The 13,591-nt window shown below is 39.0% G+C and overlaps 1 protein-coding gene across 1 annotated transcript in view; it reads left to right on the top strand.

Annotated features, from left to right (window-relative positions):
- LOC124170886 (protein spaetzle 3) overlaps positions 1 to 13,591 on the top strand; it is a 192,533-nt gene that overhangs the window by 171,413 nt on the left and 7,529 nt on the right. The window contains exon 3 of the mRNA XM_046549915.1: positions 11,800 to 12,075. Within this exon, the coding sequence (XP_046405871.1) occupies positions 11,800 to 12,075 (276 nt within the window). The remainder of the gene's footprint in view (positions 1 to 11,799; positions 12,076 to 13,591) is intronic.

Raw genomic sequence — 13,591 nt, forward strand, 5'->3', positions numbered from 1 at the left:
TTACTGAGAAGCGGGTAATTAGGTTGTCCCGAATTCCTGAAAATAGGAATTACTTAGACTGTATTAGGATTGTCGATTAATAATTATTTACCAACTCGACGATATTTGGGAGATATTTTAACTTAGGGAGGCAGAAAGTATTATTGAATGTTTTAACCAAATTTTATTAAACTTCAGTATCCACTCTGGAGCTTTAATCCCAATTTCAAAAATATTGATGAAAAAACACTTTTCGAATGAAGGCCGCAAGGATTTTTTTTTTTTAATTTCTCGCCTCCCTCCAATAGAAGTTTTTGTTTAAAACTCTAATGCGAATGATTTCATCTGCTTCATGGACTCCCTTCTATTTCCCGAGAGCATACAATGTAAATCCAAGGAGGTTGTAAATATCCTCGAGGGGGCACCACTTGTTCCGGGCGTTTAGCGCAGTGTGGCAGGAATGGGGGTGCTTGGGTAGGAAAGCCACGCCTACTTCGACCAAAACATTAATAATCCCATAAGAGTCAATGCTTACTACTTGGTGAAATATTCGGACGTGATTGTTGTTACGTTAAAATAAACTATCGCAAATGAACACAGTAAACCTTTTTTTCTATCATTATGGGAATCCTTCGTGAAAATATACCTCGTATATCTTTTCCCAAGGAGAAATTATGGCCAATCACCGCGGTTCCGCTGTGCAACTAGCTTAGCCGAAAATAACGTTTTACAAGTGTAAAATATCCATTTCCCTGCACTTCTACTGGTAATTAATAAGATTATAACCAATGGAAATCTTACAATAGCGGACCGGTCGCAATAATAGTATAAAGTATGTTCACGACGATATATTATCACCACGATATGACTATATGGACAGTTTAAATACACATTAGAATGACGAACGAACGGAAAACTCCGGCGACCATCAAGAAGTAATCGTTGCATTTTCATTTTATAAATCAGAGGTGATAATAGGAATAGAATACTTGATTATATAACTACACTGTTTGAGACTAATTGTAAGTCCGAAAACCAAGATGGCCGAATTCTGACCACGCTTAAAACTCGAATACAGCGCCTGTCCAGTGTATTTACAACCTCCTTGTGTAAATCTCAGCGAGTCACTTTCGTTGTATCCACAACTTGGCAACTACAGTGTGAATGTCCTTCGGCACAAACTTCGATAAGGAATACTGAAGGGAGACTGATGTTGAGCGCTCGGCTTGAAATGAGTGAGCTAATCGCTTAGATGACATACTTTGGGAAAGCCCAATTTGTAGAATGGCAACATTTTCACATGTTCAAAGTAAAAGAACAAACCTGGGTGCATGAAGGGGTAGCCTCCGAGACAGCGGCGTAGCCAGGAATTTCGTTTGGGGGGGGGGTCCAAAACCATTTTGGACCCCCCCCCCCAAAAAAAGGATTTTGGACCCCCCCCCCCTGGAGGAAAATTTTGGAAAAACTGAGAACTAACAATAAGTAGAGGGTTTTAAACTAATTTTATAGCTTTTAATAATCGAAAATCTTCATTTGTCAAAGCAATCTTTTGTAAATTCATGTTTTTTTCTGTATTTTGTTTTCTTTTATGAAGCATGGTAACGGTTTTTTTATATTTTGGGGGAGGTCCGAACCCCCTGGACCCCCTCCCTCGCTACACCACTGCTCCGAGGGCTTGGGGGGGGGGCGGGAACCGATAGGATTATTGCCGTCCGAACGCGGCTTCCGCGCAAAGACCCGGGGGTAAAATCGTCAGAAGAGGGTACATACAGTACCATAAAGTCCCCGCAAATAATAAGTAATTGATTTCAATTCACTCAATATTTAGGAAAAATTCAGTCTCTTAAGCGGGCTGCTGCGCATATCACGCTACCCCCCCCCCCCCCGTGTATTGCGGGCGCGAGAACCTTCCGACATTGTTTTCATTTACCACAAAAAATCGAAGGGGGGCGAATCTGGGCAGGATTTTTGTTTTGAAAATTAAAGTTGACAATTTGTTTTATAATATGGTGTAAAACACTTTGTGAAGTAAAGTGAAAAAAATGTTTTCTTCTACACTACGTTAAAAATACGTAAAAAAATAGGATATTTTAATTGTTTAATACAAATTTGTTAAAACTATGGCAGAATAAAAAATTTCACTAAAATGGATTCTAAAAATGTTCATTTTTATCATGACTTTCTTTTAATCTAGACATTTTAAAGCAAAGCGTAACTGCAGCAAAATACTTCAGACAATTTGTTTAAAAAATTGGGGGAAAAAATTTGAAATCATCTCATATCAACTTCACAGACATAAAAAATGACTAAGAAGAGAAGGATACGAAGCGAAGAAGCGTATGGTTAATAAGAGGAGCATAGGTATTTCGAATTACCCAACTTGGAATTTTTAAATGAATAACTTCGTAAACGCATTTTAGAGGGCAAATGGATAATAATGATATTCTACCGAGTAAGGTAGGTTTCTATGGAGTACTAAAGATGAAATCTGGGAGTTATGTTTTTTTTAAATTTCCATTTCCTGGATTTTTCATTGACCTCATCTAGTAGCTGCCTCTCCTCGCCCATAATGTCCAGCACTTCGTCGTTTCTCCTCCTCTCTGTCCATTTCACCTTTTCCATTCTTCTCCATACCCACATCTCGAATGCCTCCAATCTTCTCTCGTCCTTCCATAGTGTCCACGTTTCCGCACCGTAAATAGCCAAACTCCAGATCTAACTCTTCACTAGCCTTTTCTTTAAACTCTTACATAACGGTCCTCTCAGAAGCTCCTTCCTGTTCATGAACGCCTCCTTTGCTAAAGCAATTCGCTTACACATAAATAAATTGTTATCCAAGTAGCAAAGTATATGTTAAAAAAATAATATTGAGGAAGACGCTATACTTGAATTTCATCCCAAGCATTAACGATACGAATGTACGAATTATTACGGTTGCTTCAAAATCCATGGGAAAAAGTGAAGTGAAAATAACCTACGAAATGGCTGTAATCGCAACCAAAAATTAAATATTGAGAGTAAAATAAGGTATGAATGAATATGAAAGTGAGATAGCCTATTCATGGTGCACAAGGATTTAAGGATGATGGAGCTGAGGACTGGTGAAGAGTTCCTCAGGCGGATTAACCATTTCTTCGGACTGCTTTTGGGAAACTTCACCCTTTACTTTAAGAAGAAATTCTAAGATTTGCGAAAGTTACTCAACCTTTACTTATACACAATCTTAATGACGATTGTTTACTCGGAATAATCATCAAATATGCATTTCCACACAAAAATTTACATTTATTTCAAAATTAGCAATTTTTCAGGCTTCTTTGTGGGAATCGTTGCCTCCTGAAGAATAACTGAGATGATTCAAAATTTCAAAAAACATTTGAAAAAGTGACAAATTTACCGAAAATCCTGCTTCCAAAAGGCAAAAAGTGAAGTGCTGTCACACGCAGACATACATTCGGGGTAGAATTCGGGCTCCATGCAATCGAAATTTGTTAATCATTTTCACGCATCACAAAACCATAAAATTCTTTAGATAAACTTAAAACTTCGTAAGTGTAACGTTAAAAGTAATTCCCATCATTAACTAGTGCATAAATGGGCTTAGTTTCAGTCATTTCTCTTCCATAGGCGTTTGTCTCAAAAAACAGCCTGAATTTTCGCAAAATTTTGAACTTAAGGGCTCGGGCATCAGTGCCAAATACTATCTGACTTTGAAGATTCGGATTTGAGACCCTGATGTAAGCAGACAACTTTCCCGCGTAGTGCAAATTTCATCCCGGAAAAAGTCATCTTCGGCCCAGCCTAGTAGACACGCCTGTGGTGATTAGTATCAGAGCTCCTCTAAAACGTGGTGTGGACAGAGCTCCTCTAAAACGTTCTGGGAACCAAAGAGGTCACGTAACAGGTGGGTCGTGTGATTTTCAAACACTGCATGTACCTTTTAAAGAAATATCCCTATTTAGGTCCACTAGCGAGATTAGAGACACATGAGACAAAGCAAAACTGGTCTTCGAGCCAGTCAAAGTAAAATCTGCAGAACAAAGACATTTTGGGAGAGCCCATGACAGAATGAGAGAGACCATTATCCCAAAATGCGTTTCATGGAAAAAAGAAGTAATGATGAACAACTCTTTAGTTATCCTGCCCCGAGGAAATCACTTACCTTACCTAAAGTCAGAAATTTGGAAAAGATCTACGCAACTGTCTGAACGGATAACAACATTCAATTGGCAGTAGTTTAGTGGCGCAACGCATATCCCTTCTCAGGCAGTTACGGATGCAGAAAAAATCAAGGGAGGCGCAAAAGAAATTTTGAGCTACCTTTACTTTTATCGTAATGAAAAATAATCAAGTTACATGCAAAATTTAAGATAGTTTTAGTTCATGGCGGTACCGTAGAGTACCCTGCTAGCAGGTAGCGCTTGGCTTAATTGAGGATTATTAATACCCTATCAAACGAAGGAAACTTTCCGACCATAGGCAATTTTAATAAGTGATTATTAAGAGATGTTTCCCTGAGCTATACGCCTCATGCATGCATTGGTAATCTCAGACAATGTAAAACTCCTATCTACTCGTATAGCATCTATGTCCCTGTGACGCCAAGTGGAGTGGCATCGCATGGGCGCCAATCAGGCCTTTTTGAAATGAGGTTAAAATTGACCATTAACATTCGTCTTAACTGGTATTTCTAAAACCAAATAATTTGCATATTATGAATACACTAATGGTGGGTAACGAATCTCAATCAATGCCTTTCGTTTTCTTTGATGAAGGAAACTACCCAATTGGGGCTCTGCGATGTTAGGCAATGCGGGCGACCTCGCAAGGGGGGGCGTGATCCCCCTTTTATATATCCGCCACCGATCTCAGGACAGAGAGCCAACTTTATAACTGACCAGGACGAAGGAACTCGCAGCAAGGTATAGAAATGCATCAAAATCACGAAATCAATACGTGCTGCTACGGAAAATGTCAATAAAAAGACTCTAGACCCAAATAATTACGTCCAATGTCAGAGATCTTCAGGGAAAATTATCAACCATGAAATCGGCGTTGGATAATGGCGCAAATCAGTCACCAAAAGTATGTAAATGCTCAGCTTATGCATTAGTATGCAACTTCAAACATTACGGACAACACTAAGCATCACTTAGGTATTCCGCGAGGAGAAACCGATGAAATAAATTACTATTCAATGAGAAAAACAATGTAATAAACTACGCACAGTGGTCCAAAAGCGAAAACAACTGGCCAAAATTAATTACGCTGTTATTATTATGTGTATATTTGACCTAAAGGTCTATTCCCATTGTTTTTAATCCACTAATTCTGGATTTATAACTTTTTTTTATGTATTTGCAATACTTTTATCGTTATTTAGTTCAAACGATTATTTTTTTTAACAATGGAATCTGAGATTATCCACGCGATATCAAATATAAATTATACATCTTATAAAACTGAATGAGTTATTTAATATATATATATGCATATAAAATGAACTGCATTGTATATTTTTCGACAGTCTTTGAGCAACTGATTTTGAATCACTAAAACATTTTCTACTTTCTCATATTTTTGATCGTATTTGATACAAACAATAGGTTTATCTCATTTGGAAATTTATATTACGAGCGTGCTGCGCCCGCTCCCAGCGGCCTTCCCCCGCTCTTTTCAATGCAGGTCCACGGAGGAATAGGCGCGTTGCTAATTTTAAAATGTAGAAAAAAAGGCAGGGTCTTATGTACAAATTTAATTGGAATGTTCATGTGCAAATTGAGGTCAAAGGACCTCTTGAAACACAACATTGGAAGTAATTACACTATCCTCTGTTAAACGCACATGATGACTCATACTTACGTATCAACAGGAGACTTGAATGTGGAATCAGCCGCATTTTGATAAAAGTTATTTAAAGAATGCGAGATATTGTTGCAAATGAACAAATGTATCAGTTTGTGCGCCATTAACGTCAGGAATATTTACCGGTTTTCTTTGTTTTTTTATTATTTAAAAACCAATTTTAGGAAACAATAGCAATATTTAGGAAGTAAGATATGCCGTCGCATGTTCTCTGATAAATTCTGTGCATTTTGGTACCTCATTTGTAGAGTTTGGTTGCGTATAAGTTGAGAAAAAGGTATCTTTACAGTAGAAATAATATAGAAGATAAGTCTATTATTAATATAATGGTACTGCGTTATTTTTTATTATAACATCTAATTCTAATTATATAGACAATTTTATAGTTCCTTGAAATGTGCCAATGGATTTGGAAGCAATTTTAAACGGGGTTCCTTATTTCACAAGTTTCAAAGAAGGCATTATTACAAGCATTGAAATGTCATAAACAATATATTTCATAACTCCTATAACTGAAGTCAATAGCCAAATTTATTGAGGTTTTTATGCGGTGGGGCATCAATGTAACGGACGGATTTGGTGCGAAAAAATGTAATGAGATTTTCCATTCATTTGGGTTTTTTCAAAAGTAAAAAGAAATAAGTTAACATTATCCTTAACATCCTTATCTTTCTCAGTCATTGTTACGAAAAAAATCAAATACATTCATAATCACTATTCAACAAACCCTCATCACTGTCGTCCTCACTCTGCTGACTCATTTCTTCCAGGATTAATAAATTGTTTTTTAAACCTCGGCTGGTAATTGAAGTAATTTCCTTCTTTGAACCTTAGAAATACTTTATATCATTGGGTCTGAAGTTAAGAGTAATCTTTTAAACAGGTCTTCGTTTGTTTCAATCCTGAAAATTTTCCTTGTATGGTGCTCCCTGAATCTTATGTCCTTATTCCTCGCCTCCGACAAGTGGCCAATAGGAAAGGCAGTTTCTTTGGCGATGGCTGATCCATGCATGAGTAGCTTATAGAAGACAGGTGGCATGTGATATCATGAATACAGCTTAACGTTTAAATCTGCCGTTGAATTAGAGTATTCTTTATATAATACGTAATTTATCTCAAGGCCACTCGCCAAAGCCTTCAGAATAACCGCAAACCAATTCATTAGGTTCTTGTCGATTCCTTTAAAAAAGATCGTGACATCATATTTCGTATAATCTCCATAATAAAGCTAAAATTCGTAAGAAAAATTGTTTCGCCACTGATAGTTAACAATTAATTTAAAATAACAATCATTAAATTCACACGAGACATTCCAGAAAACAAAACTGAATTATTTTAAGGTAACACCTACCAGTGATTTCAAAAGAGAGCTTAGCATCTGCAAAAAACGTCTGGCCGTGTTGCCATCAGTTGATGTTCCGTAGCTTCGGGATTTCCACATTGAACCTCGTTTTAAAGGACTTCTGAATTTCCTTTTTCCTAATTTATGAGACCTGCTTGTTTTCATCACTATACCTGGCCTGGACAAACAACGACAGCTAAATCAAATACCCTTATTGCACCAAAAATAATAACAGAATTGTTTGGCGGGGGTTATCGAACAACACTACACTAAAACACTCTTCTTCAATCCTGCAAGTCTTCTTTACAAAACTTCGAGGATACTCGACATCTTCAACGCTTGAGGAAACTCACTTTCACGTATTTCGTTTGGCAAAATCTGAGTAAAACTGAGTTTTGGCGAGAAAATGTCGGGCAAGTGATGTCCCGTGTCCCCCGAGGTGTCGACTCCTGGGAACGGCATCGCCCTTCCTCGTGATGGGGCGGCTTCGCCGCTCAAGGTTTACCGGTGTCCCCCCGAGCCGTCGACTCCTCGGAACGGCTTCGCCGTTCCTCGCCGTTCCAAGGGTTATCGGCGCCCTCCCCCCTCGTAAGACACCCATTCGGCTGACCACGTGTTGGAGCGGATTCGCCGCCCGAGGGTTCTCGGAGTTTTTCCGCGCCTATGACTCCTCGGAGTGGCTCCGTCTTTCCTGGAGCGGGGACAGCTTCGCCGCCAGGGTTTTCACTCCTCACCAAGCAATGCGTACTACCAGCTATCCCCTATCGTTTACAAAGGCTGCTGGGGGATAATGTGGCAGAATGTAGACGCATGCTAGCCGTGATTGTGGCATTTTAGCTTATGACGATGTTTTGAAGGCGGCCAGGGGGGTTTCCAGGGGTTTTGATGAGTGTACTGACTACGGTCACAATCATCCAAATAAATTCCTTAGCGATGAGTCATAGGAGAACGGAATTACTGCTGAAATATGCGAAAACAACAAAAAAACATGCTATTTACAGAAAAAAATAATCTTTTCGCTGGTCTTCTAGGGAGCCACGAGAAATTTCGAGGGGTTTTCCCGCATAAAATTTGTTTGCCTGCCTACAATAAAAATTCCAGCTCTCTAGCTTTAGGGGAACAATGAATTTTCCCCTATTACTCACATATAGATTACAAATTCTGCGTTCTCCACATAGCGGTGCATAAGCGCTGTAATAAGGCATTACTCACGTGAATTTCGTAGCCGTACTTTATCGGGAAGTGCTTTAAAAAATCGCGTTTATGTGTCCATGGGCTCGAACTAACAAAACATCACTACTATTTTGTTAAGAAATCTACATTTAACAATTTGAAGTTTTATTGCGGGTGTGTAAATGGGCGTGGATAATTGAACATGACGGGTAAATATAGCCGACACAATTCCCTTTCCGAATCAATAAAAACGATACATCTCGGATGAATGGTACACGAAATATACGACTTGTTAGGTAATTTTTATTTTTTTGGGGGGGTCGCAGGGGGCTATCGGGGGACTTTATGTGCTTGTCCCGTATAACGCGGCATCGTTTACCTTCGATAAAAATTTCGGCTCTTTAGCTGTAGTGTTAGCATGGTTTTTGGACGGTGTCACCCGTTAAAATTAAATATTCTGCGTTCTCCTGTTAGCTGCACGTATGGGCGCGAGAAAGACGTCACTCACGTTAATTTGGTGTCCCTACCTCGTAGGGAAGTGGCAAAAAAAAATTCCGAAAAATTTAAAATTGTGTGTTGAGGGAATGCAAACTTCACGGCGGATGTGTTGTAAGTTACCAAACGTTGTAGGAGTCGCAATTTCAATGGAAAATCGATAATCGTTAATTACTCGAAATTCGATCGACGTATGGATATTTCAAGATGACCAAAAAATTGAGAAAAAAATCTAGTATCTTGCATTTCAAGAAATTTGTCCTACGATTATTGCAAGTTGGTCAAAAAAATTCCAAAGTTAGGCCCATAAGGAAAGCATTGGAAATTTTAAAAAGTTAAAAAAAATACTTAAAATCAAAATATAGCAAAGCAAACCACACCAAAAAATCAACCAAAAAATCTAGTATCTTATACGTAAAGCACCTATTCCAACAACCATTGCAATTTGGTTTTATAAAAATCCAAAGATAGGCCCGTAAGAAAAGCATTGGAAATTTAAAAAAATTATAAAAAATACTTTTAATGAAAATATTGCAATAATCTCTACACCAAAAAATCTGCCAAAAATCTAGTTTTCGTCACAGAAATTTCATGTTCCTGTGGCATTTGCAAGTAGGCAATAAATGGAAAAAGTTTTAGTCCCATTAGGCTCCAATGTTAATTCGGATCGATATATCTCGAAAACAGAGTTTTCAGATTTTTCCCCCCGATCAATATTTTTTCTCCACCCACGGTAAAAATTTCGTCTTCCCAGCACGTCCGGAAGTGGTCGGGAATTTGTATACGTGAATCAGTGGTCAGTGAGGTATATGTCACACATCGGGTTGTATATAATATAGATTTAAGCCAAGCGCTACCAGCTAGTATGGTACTCAGCAACCTGCTAGCATCCTGCGTCGTATCAGCGCTCAGAGCCTTGCCCCAAGGTCACCTCACTTGCGGCAGCGGGAGCCAGAACAACTTCACACGGGAGTTTTCCCATCATTCCTACTTAGCCATCGCGTTTTCGTGTGCTTGAAAATTTTCACTTTTCATTTAATCGCGAAAAATAGATATCGTCATTTAAAAATCTGAAAGCGTGAAGTACGTACTCCAGGAGTAATAATCTTTCGATTTAGGCAATAAAAAAATAATAGGAAACCACCGTATTGAAAATTGAGCTAGAAATAATTTACATGCACGAGGACTTCCGAAAAGTCTCCAGTGTCGTTGCCCTACTAGGATTCATCATTGACAATAGCATTCAAAACACATCCAGTGAAAATTCTTGCGACAATTCCGATGACAACTTGAGAAGCAGAGAGGATTTTTTCAACCCTTTAACGTCTTAAAACATTCTCACGTAGCCAGATGGACGAGGACAGGCTCACTGCTTTGGTGATATTGCCAATTGTAAAAAGTTCCAAGATGACATCGAAGGTTTCAATGGCAAGGTGATAGAGGAGTTCGCTCGAAAGAAGGAAAGGAGAATGAATTTCACCTACCGTCACTTGTACCGTCACCGTGCGGTTAGAATAATTGTTTTCATTAGCATACTTATATTATTTATGTTCATTCAATTTTAAGGGTAGACTGTACCAGTGGTATGTCTTGCATGCTATGTACAGGCATCCCCCGAGTTACGTAAGAGATGCGTTCCGGCAGACTATGCGTAAGTCGAAATTTACGTAAGTCGAACCTTTGCGTTGGCGCTTCAGAGATTGCTGTATAACAAGTTGTATCGTAAAGAAATGAGCGCAACCACATCCATCGCTAGAACTGCAAATTTTCACGTTGATTGCTGACTTGGGATTTATAAGCGATTTTTCTACAGAAATTAATGAAATTTCCTTCGAGGAATGACAAAAATGGGTCACTTTGTTATTTTTAGCACGTAAAAAACTCTATAACTATTCGATATTTTTTCTACCATAGGTTGTACGAGCGAATATCTACTTCTTCGCGCTCGCATTCGAAAATTAACGTAATCATTTGAAATACGGTTATCGCTTACGTAAGTACGGATTTACGTAAGTCGAGACATACGTAACTCGGGGGATGCCTGTATTCTATTACGACGAAACATGATGCTCATGGATTATAATTGACATAATACAAATTAATCATCCTGTATCTGCTCTAATGCACACCCTGCACAAATTACCACCAGCCGCCACTGAGCTGCACACACAAAACACAAATTTCACATGTATGCGGAGTGAAGAGCGAAAATTCTGCTGAGGGAAAATCACTTATTGCCTTGCCCTGAGAGCAAACCGCATTTCCACCAATCGCTTCAATCATTTGAGCCAACAAGGCATCCTTGTTCCATGCTCATTTCTTGTGGTTCAAAAGGACTTGATGATACTGATTGATGACTTGATCCTCACCAGTAACCCAGACCCATTCCTCTCTCTTGACCAGTCATCTGTTGCCTCCTTTGGTAATGTAGTTATCTTTTAAATTTTCCCTATAATCCTATTTATTATATAAAGACTAGAACGTTGTCATCAGGATCTGAAAGAATACAAGGCAAAAATTTTCAAATTTGAGGCACAGGCAGATGTCAACCAGGGTCTCCAACACTGTCTTCGTACATTTACTCTATGCACCCAGTAAATTTCAAGGTGATAGAATTACTTCTAAGCTAGTAATTCATTGATGAAAAAGACCTGTAGAGCAAGAGCCATGAATCCTCTTAAAGAGTACTTTCACTAAGGGTTGAGGAACTCTCTTTCTCTCAACCTTTCACCACCCAAGTTTCCTGCCTCCCATTTCTTATCAACCCCTGATACCCAAGTTTTGACACAGTGCATTGTTCATCCTTTGGTGTCTATGTTTACCTACATGGTGTTCATGTTTCTAGCATGTTTAGACTTTTTCCATATGTTTATATCAATATTTCCAATGAATTTTGACACAAAAATCGTTATGGCTCAAAGGTATGCATTATTTCTTCTTTCCAGAGACCGTATAGAACTCTTCATAGATGAAAACAAAGCATTAATGAAACGGATGTATGGCGAATTCCAAATGAATGAGGAATATGGACCACCAGCCCAGGAAGTGTTTGAGTCTCCACACCGAAATGGCCCATTAAAGCGCAGGTCAGCTGTAAAGCGGGAGGCGCCAGATGTTAATGCTGAGCCAGTAGAGCAGCGGGGTGAACCTCGGGTGTCCTCAACAAGGTTCCCGCGCCAATCTTCATTCAGCCGAGGAAATCAATCGAGAGAGACAGGAAGGTGAGCAATGAGCCCCATGGAAAAGCCCCCTCCACACCATACAGCCCAAATTACTATCCCCATTGAGGAAACCAGTGATAAACAATGTGCTGTGATGAAATTCATGTATAATAGCTGAGAGTTCTTATTCTGATTATTGTGCACTCAACAGTGCAGGGAGAGCTAAATGGAAATGGTTCAAAAGTTAGTCCAAATAAAAAAGAATTTTTTTGAGAGTACATCTTTAGTTAACTTCCCACAAATTTGCAACTACGAGACACAATATAAATTATTTTTAAACTTAGGGGATATTTCAAACTCTTTTGGTAAGCTTGGTAAAACTGGAATATTTGACCCTTTAGCACCCAAAATTCACTCACTCGGCTGGGGATAATTAACCTGTCTCATTCCTTTTGAAACGTTTCAATTCTAGCGAGTCTTCATCCTTCCATCGCCAATGCACATTCCGTGTCATACCACTCCTCCCTTTTGCCCTCTGAATAGTTCCAACAATTTTCTACTCTTCTCCCAGATGCTTCTCTATATAACATTCCATTTTCCTTCCAGATCACATCAAGGCCACTTCACATTAATTCCCACGGAAAAACATTCCTCAGACCCACTTTTGCCAGTGCCTGTTTCTTCAACTCCACAAATGTTTCCCCAAATCCAAACCTTGGTCCCATAGCGGCCTGAAATACATCATCACCCATATTCCTACTTCCCCCTGCTCTCTACCACATATGTAGTTCTTAACGTATTTATACCCTCCCTCACTCCCGGTCTTGAACTGTGAGCAAAGGCAGAGATACCAGTTGAGGTCAATTGAAAGTGTGGAAAATATGCGTAGTACTAGTACTAAGTTTTGCTTTACTGAGAAATTGAGGAGAAAATCAGAGGGTAAAAATGCGGCCTGACTGGGACACGAATCCAGACCCTCCCAGCTGCCGGCCTGGTGCTCTAACCAGTTGCGCTGCCAGTACGCTTAGATTTACCATGATTTTGGCTGGGGTTTAAACACAGAAAATTCCCTTTGCTTTGGCCCACAAGAGTAACCCATAGATGGCACTGGGGCAGCTCACCACTCACCAGCAGAAGAAATGGACGAGGACACAAGAATGAAAGGAAAGATACACACTCACACGATTATATTTATATGTGTGTGTGTGTGTGTGTGGAAAAATGATGAATGTAGCACATCATGTTAATGGTTCAAAAGGGAGTCACTATCACTAAAATACAAACACATAAAAAGAAAAACTCAGGAAGGAAAACAATATACATGCACTAAAATCAGGAAATCCCTCAATACTCGGATCCCTAAAATGAACCTCAAAACAAATCAAGACAAGGGCATGTGTAACGTAAATTGTGCTACTCTACATACGGTTGGCTGGATTAAAAATTTTTCTTCACTCACAACAAGGTTGTTATATAATATTTATATTGTTATATAATTCATATGAATGGTGGTTGTTTCACAGGGGTTGCAGAGGTCTGAATAGGGAGGTTCATTGAGTATATGTCTTGACAAAAT

The sequence above is a fragment of the Ischnura elegans genome, chromosome X (genome assembly GCF_921293095.1).
Source record: "Ischnura elegans chromosome X, ioIscEleg1.1, whole genome shotgun sequence".
Lineage (NCBI taxonomy): Eukaryota > Metazoa > Arthropoda > Insecta > Odonata > Coenagrionidae > Ischnura > Ischnura elegans.